Here is a 19,324-nt window from a genome sequence, read left to right on the forward strand (position 1 = left end):
CATTACCGCGCCACGACGCACCAAGACATATAAAATTTTAGGCTATGTAACATGCGACTCCAAGAAGTGTGCCAGACCAAATGGCAGCGAGAAAATTTTGGCCGTAATGCCCGTAAAGGACTGCCCTTATGCTAACCGAAAACTTCGTTATATATACGAAATACATGTGGGTTTAATTGTCCATATAGGCGCCTAAATGACTGACGCCGAATGTTCCTGTCTTGGCAATCTGAACCTCACAAGACAAATATACCATCCCGCAGAAAAAAATTATATGCCAGTGAAGAAATACCAATCCGAAACCGTGTGATCTTTCAGTTTAATACGTTCGGGCGATTCTATATTTTTTGATATCTAGCAGACAGGAGGTCACGAAATAACATCATCTAACGAAGTCATACCAACACCCGCCCGAAGATGTTCAATTATTATTTACGGGATCTACAGTTTCAAAGACACCTCACTCAGCTCACCTGGTGAATCTGATTACGTGAGCAGAAGAGGAGAAGAAATTGATAGCAATATATATGGTATTCCTGATCTTATTGACCGATTTTATCATGAATTATCGAAAATTTTCGCGCTTCGCGCTGGCTCACTAAACGGTACAGCTATAATTTCGTGGCAAAAGCGAACAACAAGATAGGGGGCCAGTTTATCACCCCAGCCCAAGACTCAAGTTTTTTTTTGTTGGGCTGACGAAGTGCTGTTTCGTTCCTGCCAACTGGTATACACCCGGAGATGGTTAATTATTATTGAGGGGTCCTACCTTTTCAAACACACCTCACTCAGCTCTCCCGGTAAATCAGATTACGTGAGCAGAGAGAGGATAAAAATTGATAGCAATATATATGCAATTCCCGATCATATTGACCGATTTAGTCATGACTTATAGAGATTTCTCGCGCTTCGCACATTTAGGCAAGAAAAGCTGTCTCACGAAGTGCTGTTGATTGCATACATATATATACTAGTAGTATTGATACTGATGTAATAGTGTCGGTGCATGTTTTTTTATCATTTTTTTGAAATTGCAGCTACTGTATGAATCATGCTATATAAATACCTAATGGTGTAGGCATTACATGATTCATACGGGATACGGGTTGCCGGTGAACCCAGCCCTCGGTGAACCCAGCCTTACAAACTCGGCCCTCCTTAAACTCGGACCTCGGTGAACTCGGCCCTCGGGAAATTATGTATTAAAGCTGGGAGCTGGGATATTAGGGTTGGCGGAGGTAGGATATTAGGGTTGGTGGAGGTGGGATATTAGGGTTGCCGGAGGTGGGATATTAGGGTTGCCGGAGGTGGGATATTAGGGTTGCCGGAGGTGGCATATTAGGGTTGGGGGAGGGGGGATATTAGGGTTGGTGGAGGTGGGATATGAGGGTTGCCGGAGGTGGGATATTAGGGTTGGGGGAGGGGGCATATTAGGGTTGCCGGAGGAGACATATTAGGGTTGCCGGAGGTGGGATATTAGGGTTGCCGGAGGTGGGATATTAGGGTTGCCGGAGATGGGATATTAGGGTTGGTGGAGGTGTGATATTAGGGTTGCCGGAGGTGGGATATTAGGGTTGCCGGAGGTGGGATATTAGGGTTGCCGGAGGTGGGATATTAGGGTTGCCGGGGGTGGGATATTAGGGTTGGGGGAGGGGGGATATTAGGGTTGCCGGTGAATACAAAATTTCCCGATGGCGGAATTCACCGAGGTCCGAGTTCACCGAGGGCCGAGTTTGTAAGGCTGAGTTCACCGAGGTCTGATCGATATGTGAACGTCACGTTCTTTCCCGCGCAATCGCATACCCTGACCTCCTTACAAGATTGACAAATCAGTTGATAATAACATTATTAGTTCAATAATTCATAATAATACTTGTTAATACACTAAATTACAAAAGTATGCCCTGACCTCCTTACAAGATTGACAAATCAGTTGATAATAACATTATTAGTTTAATAATTCATAATAATACTTGTTAATACACTAAATTACAAAAGTTCCCGAGGGCCGAGTTCACCGAGGTTCGAGTTCACCGAGGGCCGAGTTTGTAAGGCTGGGTTCACCGAGGGCTGGGTTCACTGGTAATCGGGATACGGCCTGCGTGTCCGTAATGTAATATGCAAAAGTTATCAGAAGACAGCAATTCACACAATCAAAGATGTGGTCATGTCTCCCCCCATCCTCATGGCTGATATTTGCTAAGATATCTAATGTTGAAACTCATCCATAAAAAGTTTTTACATGTCATGTCATTTTATAAATCACAACTTCGGAGTTGATCATTACAAATATTTCCGATTGCTTGAATGTCAGTTGTCAGGAGACATTTCCATTTGCGTCTGTATATTTTTAATGAACTGGGCTGGTCGGTGGGTGGTCAGCCCTACTACCAATGATGGAAAAAAATCACATTTGTGTGAGAATAAGATTTTCAGAACTGTCTTGAACCATTTGTCATATTGTGAACGGGGCAGGGAAATATGCTGACTTTTAATGATACTTCAATCTGTATATTTTGTGTAGGATTTCATATCATTATGTGCTACCATATGAAAGTTCAGCAACAGTTGTGGCATTGAACGATCCTGTAGCGTGGCATAATATTTGAGATGCACGCTGGTGATCGTAGACCCAAATCATGGGTCGAAAGTTCCGAAACACCTGCTCCAAGACACAATGCCGGAAGATTACTGAAGGACGATCGACGTCAGATTGCGTCACAATATTTTGACTCCGTTCCAAACCTGTCGTTTATGAACGATGTCGGGAGCGGAATACCGATACCCAGTATGTGGTATGACACCGTTGATGTGTCGGACTTTGAGCATCGCATCGCTGCCCAATGCGACGATTGTCAATCTGAAGAATCTAAAAACTTATCCGAATTTCCCGAAGATGATATCGCTGTGACGTCAGTTCCGAGAGAATGCCGCACTGTATCCCCGATTCGTTTGGATGAAGAATCTAACGATTCTCATCTTTTAAACTGCTTCGACTCTTTCACGGAAGATTGGTCTGTCTACTCACGGAAATACACCGAATACGGAACTGGTGCGTTAGCGTACAAAGAAATTGAAAAGACCAAAGAGTATTTGAAGTCCCTTCCGACACACCAGTATGAAGGAGAATTCCACGAAGAACCAAAACCGACCAATTCGACAGTTTCAGATTCAGATATTGGTGCGAGGGGAAGTTGGTCGTCCAGTACTGAAGACATGAAAAATTTGCAATCTGACCCTCGATTAGACTATGTGTTGGACAGTACCTCTCAGGATGTAGTAGACAAGTCTAATCGTGAAAAAAGGAGTCAAAATCGAACTGAGAATCTGTTCAGCCTGTACCAGCCACCGGCTCAAAATATGAGCGGTGTACCCCAATCTCTCGTAGGAGGGATTGGCGAAGATAACGAGTTTCCGATTGAAAAGTGTCTAGTTCCTCCGCCACCCGAGGAGTACCACGGATTTCGTTTGTTGATCAAGTGCTTGAGTTTGGAGTTAGAGGTGGAAATGGAGCCAATATTTGCCAGCATCGCCCTGTACGACACCAAGCACAGGAAGAAGATTTCTGAGAATTTCTACTTCGATCTCAATTCAGACGAGATCAATAAAATGATTAAGTCCGACGTGCTGCACCCGTCGATACCGACGTTGGCGAGATCCGCCATATTTTCGTTGACCAACCCCACCAAAGACGTGTTTATCGTGATTATGTTGGAAAAAGTTTTGCAGCAAGGTGAGATACTCGCATGTGCCGAGCCGTATATGAAAGATGCTGCCGAAAAGACGAGGGAAAAATCAAAGCAGAACTGTAAATGGTTTTGCGAACGTTTGGGAAAGTACCGAATGCCATTCGCGTGGACCGCTATTCACTTGATGAACATTGTTGACAGCGCCACTAATTTGAAACCGCAGCAGGAAACAACCTCTAGCGCTTTCGCTAATTCCACGGGGTCCGATGATAAGTTGTCCTCGTTGGACCCCAATTCTCAGAGGAGATCCCTAAAAAATTCGTTAACCAATCAGCAGGATTTATCGGAAAGCGAACGTCAAATGCTAACAACTTTCAAGCCGGTGACGTTGACCGTGTCAAGTTTTTTCAAACATGAAAGCGATCGTCTCAAGGAAGATGACTTATTCAAATTTCTTCTCGACCTCAAACGACCGACCAACGTGGTCAAAAAGTTGCGCTGCATTCCCGCTAAACTGAGATTAGACGTGTCGCCGTGTCCTGCCAATTTCCCTTACTGCCTCACGCCCGATCTACACAGGCTAAAGCCTTATCCGGACCAGCGCGGCAGGCCCAGCAGGGAAATCAAAGAGTTTCCGCCCAAGGAAGTGTACACGCCGAATTTAACTTACTGCAATTTGATGTACGTCTACCCATTGAGCATCAACTTCACAAACAGACCAGGTCACGTACGTAACATCGCCGTTAAAGTTCAGCTGCTGTGCGGTGAAGAGGCATCGAGCGTTATGCCGGTTATTTTCGGTAAGTCAAACTGCGCTGATTTCTCGAGTGAGGCCTACACCGCGGTAATATACCATAGCAAGTGCCCAGACTTTTACGACGAGATCAAGATTAAGCTTCCTGCGAAAATAACCGAGAAACACCATCTCTTGTTTACGTTTTATCACATCAGCTGTCAGAAGAAACAGGACCTCACGCCAATTGAAACAGTCGTGGGGCACACTTGGGTGCCGTTACTGCAGAACGGTCACTTGCATGTTGGCGAGCTGGCACTGCCAGTGTCTATGGAGAAGCTGCCCGCTAATTACGCGATGCTATCACCAGAGTCAAATATGCCCGGCATGAAATGGGTCGACGGCAGAAAATTGGTCTTTGCTGTTTCTCTGAGATGCATCTCGACCGTACATACGCTGGACCGGCACTTGCAGAATTTCTTCACATTGTGCAATGCTGTGGATCGTGGCGCCGCAGGCAGGACAGAAGAGACAGAGCAAAGGCTGCGGGCCAGTATGCTAGCAGTCGCGAACGATGCTAAAATTGAGGCTGTCATCGGTTTCCTGCATGTGATTCTGAACAAGTTTGTGCAGATACTAGTCAGGCCGCCGATTGTCAACGGGCATGTGATCAATTTGGGCACTGCCTGTTTCGAGGCTATCGCACAGCTGACCGTGAGACTGCATCAGTCGCTGGAATTTGACGTCGATGAGCATGGACGTAGCAATCTGCTCAACTCCTACGCGACGTATGTGTTTAATCCGAGCGCGTTGCCTGCAACTTGTGTGTCACAATCAGCTGATGACGGTAATGCCCGCGGCGGTGCTCATTACGCCACGATGACAAGACCGATTCAGAGGTCTCGTCCGTCTGTTTCAGCCGCAACGTTCAATTTGAGCAGCAGTAACCCAGACCTTACCAGCACGCCTCCAGCTTCTCCAGAAGAAAAAGATATGAAGTTCCTGATTGAAGACGACCCTGGTAAATTTTTGCGTTTTTCAAGCTCAAGAGCGTCACTGATGGAAACGCCGGCTGCTGGTAAAAGTGAAGGCACCACGGTGAGGTCAATTACGAAAAAAGTCTTTCATGAAGAGCTGGCACTGCTTTGGGTCGTCTCCACCGGTTACGTGAGAGAACCTTCTTTCAAGCACGCGTGGTTTCTTTTCGACATGATGAAGAAATCGATGGCGCAACAGCTCGAGCAAAACGGCGGCAAAGAAATGGCAAGGTCGGCCCGATATCCGCCGCGTTTCGTGGACGACCTGACCAGACTCATTCACACCGTGACCACAGAGATTATCATGAGACACGGTAAGGATTACGATCTTGCCGAACGTTTAAACATCAGTCTCGCCTTCTTCTTCAACGACCTTCTCTCTCTCATGGACCGGGGATTTGTTTTCGGGTTGCTGCAGCATTACTGTCAGCATGTCGGGACTAAAATATTCTCTCTACACAGTCCAGCTTCGTTGTTGAATCTGAGGCTTACACTAATGCGTATCGTGGCCAGCCACGAGCACTACGTTGCCTTGAATCTGCCGTTTAGCGACGGCCCTAGGCCGGCATCTCCCACCCCCAGTGTGACCTCTACAACCTCCTCCATCTTGTCCAGTGTTGCGAGTGGGGCCGCATCACAGTATGAACTATCGGACGCGTTCGTACAGCGGCATCTCTTAGCGGGTATCGTTCTCTCGGACATTCTCATGACTGTCGATTTAACTGAAAATGTCTCAGTCGATGGACCTCAGCTGTATGCCCTTACCACCCTTCGAAACCTGATGATAACCCACGATAAGGATCCGAGATTGGCGGGCGACTATGTCGCGAAAGAAAAGGTAGCGCAGCTCTATCTGCCGCTGGTGTTTATCGCCATTAAAGCGTTGCCGTACTTGAATCAGTTTGGTGCCGAAAATCCAGACGGCACTAACGAATCCGGGATGATCAGTCAAAGCGTAGCTAACGCTATCGCGAATGCGTCGCCTGCAGTTTTAGCGCGTGCCTCATCGTCTAACGCCGCATTAAACAGTGGGATGCTGACCGCTGAGTCTTCCAGAAACATGCTACTGTGTTTGCTGTGGTTGATGAAGAATATATCTGCACAAGCAGCAAAGACACTGCTGTCGGGATTGTCCACGGTGCAGACGAATAACTTGTTGGATGTATTTTACTTGTCGGTGTCTTGTTTCGAGCATAAGGCGGTGAAGATGTCTCGGTTGACTAGGACGGATTCGAATAGGTCGTCAGTTTCGAGGAAGAAAGACAAGATGACTCGATTGGAAGATGCTATTCTCGGAGGCACCTCAGCCCGACTGGAGTTGTTAAAACGACGTCGTAATGAAAAAGGCAGTGTCGCGTCTGTGCCGCGTGATTTTGAGCGTGGCCTGCGTTGGCGTAAAGACCGTACCGAATGGAAACAAGATAAAGAGCATGGAGATAAGAGCAACGGAGATGACATGCTTGTGAACGGTAATTTTTCGGCGGAATCCACTCTGATTGTACTCGACACGATTGAGCGTATCATAGAAGCTTCTTCCGAACACGGTTCTGTGCCCGCGGTGCTGTCATCGTGTCTCAGAACGTTGCTCCACTGTTTAGGCACGCGACAGAGCATCGCAGTGTACACACACGCGTTCGCCACCCAGCGTTCGGTTGTCGCCAAGTTTCCGGAACTAGTTTTCGAAGAGGAGATCGAACAGTGTGCCGATTTGTGTTTGATACTTTTGCGAAGGTGTAGCAGTAACGCGCGCGCTGTCAGGACACAGGCGTCTGCCTCGCTGTACCTGTTGATGAGACATAATTTCTCGGTGGGCAACTCGTTCGCAAGAGTCAAAATGCAGATTACAATGTCGTTGTCTTCGCTAGTCGGTATGACTGCGTCGGATAGCTTTGATGAGGAAAATCTACGTAGGTCACTAAAGACAGTTTTGATGTACGCGGAAAACGACGCCGATCTCAAATCCACCAGTTTTCCAGAGCAGGTGCGGGACATGATCTTCAACTTTCACATGATACTATCCGACACGGTGAAGATGAAAGAGCACAAGGAAGACCCGGAGATGCTAATCGATTTGATGTACCGGATCGCAAAAGGGTATCAGAACTCTCCGGACTTGAGGATGACATGGTTGCAGAACATGGCCAGGCAGCATTCAGAACGGAAAAACCACGCGGAGGCCGGGATGTGTATCCTGCATAGTGCGGCGCTTGTAGCCGAGTATGTGAGTATGATCGAAGAAGCCCCTTATCTCCCGATCGGGTGTGTTGGATTTGAGCATGTCACCCCGAACATTTTGGAAGAAAGCGCAGTGTCTGAGGACGTGGTTTCACCACACGAAGATGGTGTTTGTACTGAAAAATACTTCTCCACTAATGGTTTAGTTGGATTGCTCGAGCAGGCCGCTTATTCTTTCAACTTGGCTGGTCTCTACGAAGTCACAAACAGCGTCTATAAGTTGCTGGTGCCGGTGTATGAAAAATTTCATGAGCACAAGAAGATGTCTACCCTACACACGAAGCTCAAAGAGTGTTTCACGAAAATCAGCGGCCAAGTCGGGAAGAGAATGTTTGGGACTTATTTCCGGGTTGGATTTTACGGGCAGTTGTTCGGCGATCTTAATGCTGAAGAGTTTGTGTACAAGGAGCCCTCGATCACAAAACTGCCGGAAATCTCTCACAGACTTGAGACTTTTTACGGACGGTGTTTCGGTGCCGACAACGTCGAGGTTTTAAAAGATTCGAAAGAAGTGGAGGTGTCGAAGCTAGACCCTGGAAAAGCTTACATTCAAATCACGTACGTAGACCCTTATTTTCACGAATGGGAAGATGCACGAAGAGTCACATACTTTGAAAGGAACTTCAACGTGGACAAGTTCTTATACGCGACGCCGTACACTCTCGAGGGCAAGGCGCACGGTACCATCAGCGAGCAGTACAAGAAGAAAGTCTACCTGCAGGTGTCGCAAACTTTCCCGTACCTGCGCACGAGGCTGAGCGTCGTGAGGAAGTGGGAGGAGGTGTTGAATCCGTTGGAGACGGCATGCGAGGACGTGGAACGGAAGACGAAGCAGCTGTTGCTCGCCGCTGAGCAGGAGGAGACTGACGTCAGAATGTTGCAGGTAATGATATTGTGTGGGTGTGTCTGATACGGGGCGATGAAAAAAATTGTCATGCAGCACCCTGCGTAACAGATTGTACAATTCTGGTTTTCTAATTGAAGCAAAATAATGGTTACGGTATCTAATTCTAATCTAGTTTTAGACATGTTTCTATGCTCTAATTTTGTTTCTAATTTTAATCGTTTTCCTGAAAAAGTTACGGGGAATCTGTACTGTAGCATGTGAAACGACCACAGATTGGCGTACCGACATTTCTCATTCTTATGAGCAAGTAGTTGAAAGAGTAGATTTAGTCGATGAGTCGCATGCTTTTAGCAATTAAGCGTGAAATATGAAATCACACGGGGAATCTTAGCAACTAACGCAAAATGAATAATGACACTAAGGTGAAATTTTCAAAAACAATTCCGTTGCCGTATGACGGTTTATCTGCCTATGTGGTATCACAATTTCGCTCATAAAGATGATGCATCCACACCCCAAAACTACCTTCGACAAAATCCACAGTGAATGAACCCAGTGTAATAGCAAGTAGCTTTACCTAACAATCTGTAGTAGAATTGGAAGTAATCAAAAAACATGACCATTTGGGTGGGTAGTCCCGCAATTAGGCAAAACCTATTTGACTGCTCCTAAAATGTAGAGCCACATCTGCATAAACATATCATACAATGTTGCGGTTTTAATCCGAGTATTATTCCAGGTCAACCTTCAAGGATCGCTGCTGACCACCGTAAACCAAGGCCCGATGGAGGTGGCGCTCACCTTCCTGGCCACCATCCCCGAAGACGAAAGCCTGTGGATACCCTACAACAAGCTCCGGCTGGCTTTCCGTCGTTTCATTTACGCCTGTTCGATCGCGCTCAAAAAGAACAAGCAACTCATAGGACCCGACCAGAAAGAATATCAGCGCGAGCTCGAGAGAAACTACAGCCGAATGAACGAACAGTTGAGGCCGATGATCGATAGCTTGAAGGTAATGCATCTTCTGCGGGACGCGTTGTCCGATGACAACGCACAGCATCGTTGATTGTCTGTCCAGCGGCGATGATTGTATGAATTTCACGACTTTAGTTCTTTTTAATTTAAACACTTGTAACTTGTTGCTTTCAGCACTACGATTTTATATTCGACGGATTTGTGTATCGTTCTCTTACTTACGTGGTTTCCTGTTTACACTCATGAAATGATAGTAACTTCTGGATTTATTAGTTCTTCACGTAATGATATGAAGTGTCAATCATGATTTCGCGGAATCTCGTGAATCAGCATTTTATGTGTAATATTACGGTTTATTTTTGTTTTATTGTAAATGGAATCCAGCATCTTAATCAAGTCATGTGGTGTAGCAGGGTTGTGGGAGTAGTAGACGATTTTCATAACTGGTGTTTGCGTAATCACGTTTGATTATGGCGTCAATATGGACCAAAGAGGTTTATTCGTTGTTCAAATTTTTCTTGGCGACATCTTTTTTGTTATGCACCTTTGTTAGATTTACTTGGATTCCTTTCACTGCATTCCGTGTGCGAAATCTGCTGAAATATCTTTACTGCTATTCGGGCTATTATGCTATTCAAAATAACTCCCTTGTCAAACCTCCATTGCCGTTTTTTTGCTGACGATGATGACGTGATGTAAAACTGTGACGAATGAAGTTCAGTGAAGAGTACTTCTTGCCCGGTTGCCGTGCTTCTGCGCCTTGTAGCATTTTGTGTAAAAATATAATCATATTCATACTTCGCAGCTATCACCCTTTTACACAGTGTTTTCATTTGGTTGACTCGGCTCCAGTTGTGTTGTCGACAAGCTGTTGGCGGACTTGGATTTGATTTCTTGCACGTACCGTAAATTGTAGCTTTTTTATTGTCGGGGTAATATGTATGAATCGTGCATGTACTTGTACACAGGTGTGCGCGCTGGTCGTGGATTAAGTTTCGAAATTACGCGATTTCGCGGAAAACATACTGTTCTAACTCCATTACTCGGATTTCGTGCAATACAGCTACAAAATCATGAAACTGCTCTGTGTTCTTTTTTGTTGCACAATGCACATAGTGTCGAGGAGTGAGTGGCCTTTGCATGAACTCAATATTTCGCAATGAGGCCTAAACTATTGTACGAGGTCGAATTTTGTTGTATGACGAGCTCATCGTAAGGTTATAACAGAAGTAAATGGTGTCTCTAAGGCTCAAGTAAATACGGCTCGATCTAGGATTCTAGATTGAGCGATGGAATATATCAAGGAACGAATTATTTAGCCTGGTAAATTGCGAATCTCCGGAGACCTCGCGATGCTGCCGCACTTGACATTCAAGTCGAGCTCAGACTCGTATACTTTTTCGCGTGTCATCATAGTAGATCTTGACGTAGTAAGCACTGGGTAATGGAACGTTTTCACCGCCAGACGTGGGCTCGAAACGATGAACGGCAAAGGTGGTCAGTAACTAAGTACGTCTACTTTTCAAAGTAGCCTACTTCAGGTAGATTATATGTACTTGCACTATTCTTCCACAAGTGGTTATAATATTGGACTATTTCTACGTGACATTTTACAGTCTTTTGGCAAAACTAGGCCTAGAATTTTTACTTAGTTGAAAATCGTTTGGTGTTAGGCCTACTTCTATTTGAATACCCACGATGACTACTTTGACCACCCATTCAGAACGGGTGATATAAAGGAAATCGTTATCATAAATATGAAGTGGGTGTCTGATTTCGAAGACGTCGTGCCAATACTTTGCTGTCGCAATATTATGGTTTTTTGGAAGGATAACATCATCTATAAATTGATGAAGTTTTTGTAGCTGACATTAGAGAGGTGTGCACACTGTGCAGTGCGCAACTTTGAACAGTTTAGCGCACAGAGTTGCGCGAGGCGGTGCTCGACGATTTTATGTCGGGCTGGTATAGTTTCTGCAATCTGCATGAATTCACGTCGGCTGGTTTTGTTTGTGAAGTGCATTGTTTGCTTTTCTCGTTGCACACGACGCTGAGCAGGTGATATAGGTGGACCTACAGAAGCAGACAGGCATCGTTGAATTAGTTGTTTCCGCCAACTATGGATACCAATAGACAATGCGTATTTGTGTTATACGACGCACAGAGAACTAAAGAACTTAATGAGGGAGATGATTTGATGCTGGCAATACACTATTTCTACCCTGATACAGTTAAGTGATTGAATTGAAAACAGTGGCAGTTCAACTCCATCTGGCGTTGACGAAGCTGTAGCGTGTAGTGTAGCCCCTCTCAAATTATCGAATCAGATATTGTGAAGCCTCTTCGTAATCATATTGTTTAAATTTCTGACCCTCATTCCTCTTCCTTACGCCATTATTTCCTTTCTGCAGTGGAACTCGGATGCCAAATGTCAACTGTGCGGACCGTTGATGGCTGCTGCAGATCACGTAACACGAATGCTGGGCTATCCTCCAAAGTTGATTGAATTAGCTACCATGACGTTCGCTTCTATTTACAAAGGGAAATATACCGTAGTTAGTAAATACGAACTGTATTTTACCGATTTCTGCTTCATGACATAAAAGAATATATTTTCTCAGATTTTCGGAGGGCCTACAGAATCCTTTTCAAGCCATTTTATTTCAAAGATCTGCTCTCACATACTTAGTATCGTCCTTCTATTCTATCCATCACTAGCCAGTTTTTTGGTAAGTCTTAGTAGGATTGAGAAACCGTCGGACTATGATTTTAGCATGTTCCGAAACCTACTTGTGATTATGGCGATTTACAGGGTTCCGTCGAAAGTGATCATGTTTTGGGTTCAATCGTCGACTCAATTTCGTACAGACCGATGACAGAAGCAGATTTCAACGTCATCCCTTCCATCTGTTACTCAAAAGTGAGAGACATATCAATATAATTATGTCAATGAAGTGCCGAGGAGAAGATGGCATATTCATATTGATGGAATTTCTCAACAGATACCGCAACGCTTTCTTTTGAAGTGCATCGATATCATTGACTTTGCATCTCGTCAAACGGAGGTTTTAGGCTCTTGTCTTCTGCTCAGCGGCAAGTAAGCTTGCAATACGAGTTCCCAGTTTAAGTTTCCGGTTAATAGCATGGAAAATATTCACTCAGAACGATTAAGAGTAACTTCGACCCCGAGATGACGAGAATGATTCAATTTTGCGGTACCTGCGACACGCTGCGGAACAAAATGGGAATAATGCGGCAGGGATGCAAGTCAGTTTTTGACGGAGGTTATAATATTGTACTAGAAATTTCGATTTAAAACTACCTTTTAGCGTGTGCCCTATTTTTGTGTCCAATCAAGAATATGGAATCATGGCGGCTAAGCACAGAATAAGAAGAGGTGACTTCGGCAATTCAACAACGCAACAGTCGCAGGATCCAGTGATGAGATCGCCTGGGTAGTGAAGCGAACATCTTATCCGTGAGACTGATAACACACGACCGCTACATACTTTATGGTTGCAGTTTGGAGCGGGAAGTTTTAACGAAGCGCAAGTGCAGTTCGCGTTTGTCTGATGACTCAGGAAGTGGACTGTCCACTCCAAGTACTATAATTGCCATCAATTTATTTCCATGTGTAAAATTAACAGAAAAAAAACGTTCACATTGCAGTTAGCAGTTATACGTCGTCGTCAGACGAAGAGAATACAGTGACTCGGAACGGTCAGGCACGTGAGTCGTGAACAGCGGTAACAAAATCGTTTCGAAATGACGAATCACGTTTTTTTCATGGCAGCCGAAGGTATGAAAGAGCTGACGCTATGTTTTGTGACAGAAGGCTCCTGTTCTCTTGCGATAATAACGGTGGGCGCCAGTCAAAGGAGTGTTAACATGTCGAAGTACCTGGTGAGCGCGAATATATAGCAAATAGCCTATAAAAATGATATCTAATCCGTTCCTTGTCACCTACAGCTTACTCATTGCGCCCAGAACATGAAGGAAATCAATACAATGAACGAAAATCTTCTAGGACGCTAGTGACAGTCGAAAACCTCGTCCTTACCACGATCGACCAACCGGGTCTTACGTACTCGCGTTTTGCATGCGTGGTAATTTATCAATGACATGGCACAACTGTCTTCAATATGTAATAATTTATTAGCGATACGAACGTGAGCAAGAAATATAAATTACACCAACAGCATTAAAACATCACAATGTGAACGCCCAATGCCCATGTTTTGAGCTTTCTGATTTGAAGGCTTGCGATGAAATTCAAAAAATTTGTTGCAGGCGTGTCAGACTGAAATCTGGCGCAACTATTCCAAAATTTGGCTAACACACAACTAGTTTAGCGGCAGCTTGAGATGCTAAGTTGACTCGGTCGCACCCTTCTATGTTCATTTCTCAGATAAAGTGTCTCATCCACCTCCAGAAACGCATAAGTTGATGTACGGCTTTCAACGGCTGGTTGTCAACCCAGAATCTAATCGCTTAGGGCATGGAGGATGATGGCTGAAAAACAAACACATGGATATAGCTGGGCGTATAAAATTTTATCATCACTAGCACTGACATGGAATGTTAACGAACGTGGTCACTTATCTAGTCACACGTGCGTTTAAGTAGTGGTCAAATCTTTTAAAAGCGCGCAAGCAGGTGAAGTATTTTGTGAAGGACCGACGCGTCAGGATATGCGAGTCACCTATTTGCGTACCATCCGTCATGACGCTAGTTCAAATATGTACCATTGCACCTTCATGTTACCAAGAAATAACACAACCTGATTACACTAGATGAAAACGATTTTAAGGGCGGAGATAATAAAGTTGGATTAGCAATAAAGTCGATTATCGCGTTCGTCAGGATTTATCAACCCGGGATTAAGGAAACCGGTTGATCGCAGCGCATAAAGTTAGTGTAAATCTCATGATTTAGTACGGTACAGCAAGAAACGGATTATAGAATATCGATAGCGCTCCGCAACGGTGGGTACAAAATTCGTTGATTGTTTAGTGAAGCCATTACCTAGAAGACAGACAATCGGCACGGTCATTATCGGACATATTTGTGCGTAGGAATGGTACGCATTGTACGCAGTCTATAGTTTGTTCCGGTTTGCTAATTGGACACGATTTTCGCTTCGCGATGATGATGATAATAATTCTACCTATCACTGTGGCGGTATTGTTTTCAGCAGGTTGCTGGACAAGTGACAGCCCATAATGCCCGTTGTCGCATTATGATTCAACAAATAACTCCACTTGATTGAAAACTCGGGAGACCTCGACTAACCGTCGCGCGTAACCCGTTTCCATCTTTATGCTTCGCGATTGGCAGTATTTAATCACACGATTAGCATTATTATTATATATACACACTTTATTATCTGCGCCTAAAATACGTCTGAGTAGCAGTTTTCAATCACATGATTAGCATGCTCGCGGATCAGCTCACTTTATTATCTCCACCCTTCATTTGTTAAAACCGATTACACGACACAGCACGCTCAAACAATACTGTCAGTCGGATCACCTCTACAGAAATGCTGTGTGAACGCACATATCAGTGTGCTGTAAGTTCTCAAGTCTACTTAGGATTGAAACGATATGATTTCCATTAATGAAAGAACACATTGTCGCAAGGGCCGTAGAGTTTAGGCACTAGATAATGATTCTCACTACTCGACTCGGATCAACAACATTGATACTCGATTCAAATAACACATATCTTTACGCCCGCATATTCAAAACTGATGGTCAGCGTTCCACTTGCTACGCCGAGTAAGTAGCGTGGTTAATGTTTGGTGCCAAAAAAAAACAGAAATAAAACCTATTATCCCATATTTGACCTCGTTTTCAGTTTCTCAGTCAGTAATTAAAGAACCGCCAAGTACAAAAATGAAAGAAACAACCTCACCGGAAGCAGTAGACACATTCAGACTTTCCACAAGACTACTTGCAGCATCCATATTGCCATTGAATTGACGGCGTATCGTAACGATACGCGTGCAAGCGTTTGAAATTTCCGGTGGCACTCCGTCTCCTTCGCTCCCTGCAAAGAAGTCGCTGTAAGGCGCGAGTAGCTTTGATAGCAATACAGAGCAACATTACCAAAAACGATGAGCGAAGGATTATTCAATCGGACATCACGAACATTTTCTGGATTCAAGAAATCATGATTTTCAGCAACGGTCCCTATGATGTCCCATTGTTCGTTGCGAAGAACCTAAAAAACATAGTATATTCAAGAAAAAGCGATCACATGACATCAATAACTGTCAGATTATATTTTCATCTGATCAAGACACACACAATGTACAATGCGATATAATGAACAGATAGGAGGAAGGTGAACGACAAGTTGCAGTCTCTAGAACTGGCATCCACCTCGACCTAATGCCCGATGTCACAGTTCTTTTTCGATGTTTATCTCTATTCCGCGGCCCTTACTTTTGAGCGCGTTCTTTCATCGGGTCCTTTTCAAGGCTTTTTTGTCGCCGTAACAACAGCGACGCGCTCCCATACAAACACATTGACACGGAATTTACATAAATAGGCATCAACGGATAGCAGTTGTGCGACGTAAATATTAGACTAGGCTTTTCTCCGATATTCTACAACTTCCGAATCATTATCCATTACCATCAAAACGAGAGTTGGGGTTGGGCAGAACAATGCTAATACTTTAAAATCTGGGCCGAGTATGAGATGAAATAACAGGAATCAAGTGAAGAGAGATGATTTCTCGAACACCAAAATTTCACCCCTAAGATGCTAATGAGTAATGACCATTTCTTTTACAAGTATCACAATCCGAGTTTTTCAATTTCAGTAACGCGAAAGCTTTCAAACTTACACTTGCCATGAAATCACCGTAGTAAATGACACATCTAAAACGTTTGTCGAAGGAAACATTCACTTCCATTTCTTCAATGAATTAGAATTCCCACAATTTCCTTTTTAGGACTAGTTGCATAAATAACTGGTTGCTGGTACAACATTTGAATAACGCTTTCAAAAGTACGTTTTGATGAACGTTTATTGAAACTCGAAGAACTTTTCGTGTGCCAGTTATCAAGAGCTACTGGCACGATAAAGGAGATATAACAGAGTTGAATTCAAAACCAAACGTTATTTGTATCATCTGTGTCTCAGGCTCGCATTACTGTTTTCTGCTACCTGTTACTATACGCTGGATTGTTGCTGTGTTCAGGCTACATTGATGAAACAAGCAGTACCATACCGTACAACAGGGGCGGGCAACTTCTCCAGTCGGCGGGCCGGACATAGGAAATTTAAGTACTTGGCGGGCCGGACTGCTGAATCGATACATTATTCGCTCATTTATCCACATATACAAGGAAAAAAATCGTATTTACTGAATTTTAACGACAGTCATGTCAATTCAAAGCCATTTCTCGCTGATAATGACGAAGACAGTGTGGATTTTGTCGCTTGCTTTTTTTCAATACTATCTTCTTTTACTTTACTATCAGTGTACATGCCTCCTCTTTACATCACCTAGGCCAAGGTGGGTGTCTGATTCCATAGACTACTCCAAGTCGCTTCGACACCTTCCTATCTTTTCATTGTATCGCATTTTTGTGGTGTATGGAACTGATAAAAATTGCCAATAAACCAATGATGATGAATTTGAGAACAGCATTGTCACACAGGCACCGCCATGTCTGCATCTCTCTGTTCAATTAACACACAGTGCAATCATTAATTATGATTTCAAGGCGTTCGATAAGCCCGGTACGGTAATCCAAATTTACCAAGATATCAATTCATTAGGGTTGAGTGCATCGTAAATGCCGATAATGCAAGTCTTCTCACTTCGAGGAACTTACACGTAAGCATAGGGTTACCATATTTGGAAATCTGAAAAGAGGACACTTTTTCAAAATTTTCAGACTTGCAATACTGGAGGTAAATTTTCCCCACTTCGTGGTCGGTTGACTAATAAATGAAAAAGTCAGCTTTCCGGCTCAGCTCCCGAAATAGCCGCCGGAGCGTTACTTCAGTGCTGATTTACTGTATCTCAGTCGAATTTTGCCCTATATTTAACCAACATTCTCAAAAAAGGAGACACAACTTTAAAAAAAAAAGGACATTTGGGCGTTATCCGAGGACACTTTCAAAAAAGAGGACAGATCCCCTTAAAAGAGGACGTATGGTAACCCTACGTAAGCTCCACTCTCGCACGCTGCACACACACGCTTATAATAATAACATACAGTCAATAAATTTTGACGTTTAAGCAAGTAGTGCAGAATCTCGGCAGACTAGGGCTGCGGGCCACATTATCATGTAAGACGGGGCCCGCCCGTATGTTGCCCGCTCCTGCCATACAAGGAAAGAATCGATCTGGCCACCAATTTTGACCAGACCGACCAACTTGCTTGGTGTCCATAAATATATCGCATGTCTTATATTGCGGCTAACATATCAAAATATCCCTCAGCAGCAGTTGCCCGGTATTTTAGGGCTGCATCAAAATGAAAAATGACAGCTGAGCATGCGACGCTTTAGCATGTGAATTTATAACTTCAAAAGGGCTTGCATTTTTATTCCCATCATAACTCACATAGATCATTTCAAGCGGCTCCTCCGTTGCATGTACGTGCAGAATCTCCGATGCTCCACAGCTAGCTTTGCTCACAACAGGGGTCAAGGGACAGCTGTAAATTATCAGATTACATTTTTGCAACGCTTTACAGAGTACAAGTGATCACCAGAAAACACGTCCTTATGCGAAAATTCAAGAACTAGGGTCAGCTTGGGTTTTGAGGACCGTGTCTGGTTTGACAGCTTCACTGACAGACTGGCACATTGTCACGTTCTACTCCAAGAAACGAAGTTGAACTGTACTTGTGCAATTTTCGCCACATGCTAATCCTCTGGTAACCTCATAATTTACATACCAGTTTCCACAGACAATGACACGGCCTACATTGAAGTAGAGGCACGAGCGCAGTATCGCTCCCAAATTCATAGGATCCAGTATCCCGCACAGTAAAACCCAAATACAATTTCTCCCGTCCAGCGTTGCGGTGGTTTTACACAATTCTTTAGCCAATCCCAGAAAAGGTAACTCCCCGACTTCCAAACAAACACCCTAGAACAGGAACATATGTAAGTTTTCGAACCATAACAATATCCGCCACACCTACCTGGTGAGGTCTATGGGCTACCATCGAATCCATCATTTTCCTATTCGCATAAGTGATTGGAATTTTTCTGTCTGCAGCAACTTCCATGATAGCCGCAATTCGGCTATCAGTTGGTAGAATTTCCCTCCATCTTTCTAGAAGATGCAACCTGAACAAGAAGGCTGCTGCATTGGAAAGTCGAAACCAACTCGGCAAATTCCCACCTGAATATTGGTCTCCTCGAGACCTGAAGTGCCACATTACACACTGACCTTCCGTAAAGAATTTCATTGCTCAAGAACCCTACAATCGAAATTTACAAAGGCACGTTATAAACCCAGATGAACAATTATACATCCACAACACCCACTTGTTTTGCTCCGTTTTGAAATTTTCAGAATTGTTCCCGTCAATGAGTGCAACGATCCCAACTCGAATAAACCCTGCATCAAGAGTAAGTGACAAATTCGACAAATGCATGCAGCAATGGCTACACATGGTACTTGCCCTGCTATTCAAGTAGTGGAACTTGCAAATTGTAGTCGGTATGATTCGCTGGACGATCATGGTAATATAGACTAACTACTAATTACTCGCTACGCGGTCAAGTCAGATCCGCTTTAGCGGTTGAAGGAATGGTGATATCGGCGTATG

General features: G+C 44.1%; 3 protein-coding genes across 7 annotated transcripts; 2 read left to right on the forward strand and 1 right to left on the reverse strand.

The window, feature by feature from the left end:
* The first annotated feature begins 1,690 nt into the window (after positions 1 to 1,690).
* Positions 1,691 to 10,595, forward strand: LOC145433268 (dedicator of cytokinesis protein 7-like). Its single transcript, XM_080310311.1, has 2 exons — positions 1,691 to 8,577; positions 9,281 to 10,595. Exons 1-2 carry the CDS (start codon positions 2,611 to 2,613, stop codon positions 9,605 to 9,607), a joined length of 6,294 nt encoding a protein of 2,097 aa, XP_080166437.1. The 5' UTR covers positions 1,691 to 2,610; the 3' UTR covers positions 9,608 to 10,595.
* A 759-nt stretch (positions 10,596 to 11,354) lies between these two features.
* Positions 11,355 to 15,568, forward strand: LOC145433269 (BLOC-3 complex member HPS4-like). 4 transcript variants are annotated; one of them, XM_080310315.1, is made up of 11 exons: positions 11,355 to 11,746; positions 11,928 to 12,071; positions 12,138 to 12,245; positions 12,329 to 12,436; positions 12,519 to 12,613; positions 12,679 to 12,800; positions 12,875 to 12,971; positions 13,039 to 13,118; positions 13,186 to 13,245; positions 13,310 to 13,419; positions 13,486 to 15,568. In XM_080310315.1, the coding sequence occupies exons 1-11, from the start codon at positions 11,636 to 11,638 to the stop codon at positions 13,549 to 13,551; spliced, it is 1,101 nt and encodes a 366-aa protein (XP_080166441.1). In that variant the 5' UTR covers positions 11,355 to 11,635; the 3' UTR covers positions 13,552 to 15,568. The 4 variants fall into 4 exon arrangements, with proteins under 4 accessions (XP_080166441.1, XP_080166438.1, XP_080166439.1 ...); XM_080310312.1 differs by having other exon boundaries at positions 12,679 to 12,783; positions 12,846 to 12,968; positions 13,030 to 13,118; XM_080310313.1 differs by having other exon boundaries at positions 11,361 to 11,746; positions 12,679 to 12,783; positions 12,846 to 12,971.
* Positions 13,653 to 19,318, reverse strand: LOC145433271 (rRNA methyltransferase 1, mitochondrial-like). Of its 2 annotated transcripts, none has more exons than XM_080310317.1 (9): positions 19,178 to 19,318; positions 19,041 to 19,113; positions 18,895 to 18,973; positions 18,692 to 18,839; positions 18,443 to 18,636; positions 18,106 to 18,199; positions 15,627 to 15,741; positions 15,433 to 15,567; positions 13,653 to 14,028 (listed from the first exon to the last, which is right to left on the reverse strand). In XM_080310317.1, the coding sequence occupies exons 1-9, from the start codon at positions 19,235 to 19,237 to the stop codon at positions 14,000 to 14,002; spliced, it is 927 nt and encodes a 308-aa protein (XP_080166443.1). In that variant the 5' UTR covers positions 19,238 to 19,318; the 3' UTR covers positions 13,653 to 13,999. The 2 variants fall into 2 exon arrangements, with proteins under 2 accessions (XP_080166443.1, XP_080166442.1); XM_080310316.1 differs by having other exon boundaries at positions 18,082 to 18,199.
* Between the last annotated feature and the right edge of the window lie 6 nt (positions 19,319 to 19,324).

Source organism: Botryllus schlosseri, chromosome 2 (genome assembly GCF_051294905.1).
Source record: "Botryllus schlosseri isolate E-star chromosome 2, Bs_hap1, whole genome shotgun sequence".
In the NCBI taxonomy this organism is placed as follows: domain Eukaryota; kingdom Metazoa; phylum Chordata; class Ascidiacea; order Stolidobranchia; family Styelidae; genus Botryllus; species Botryllus schlosseri.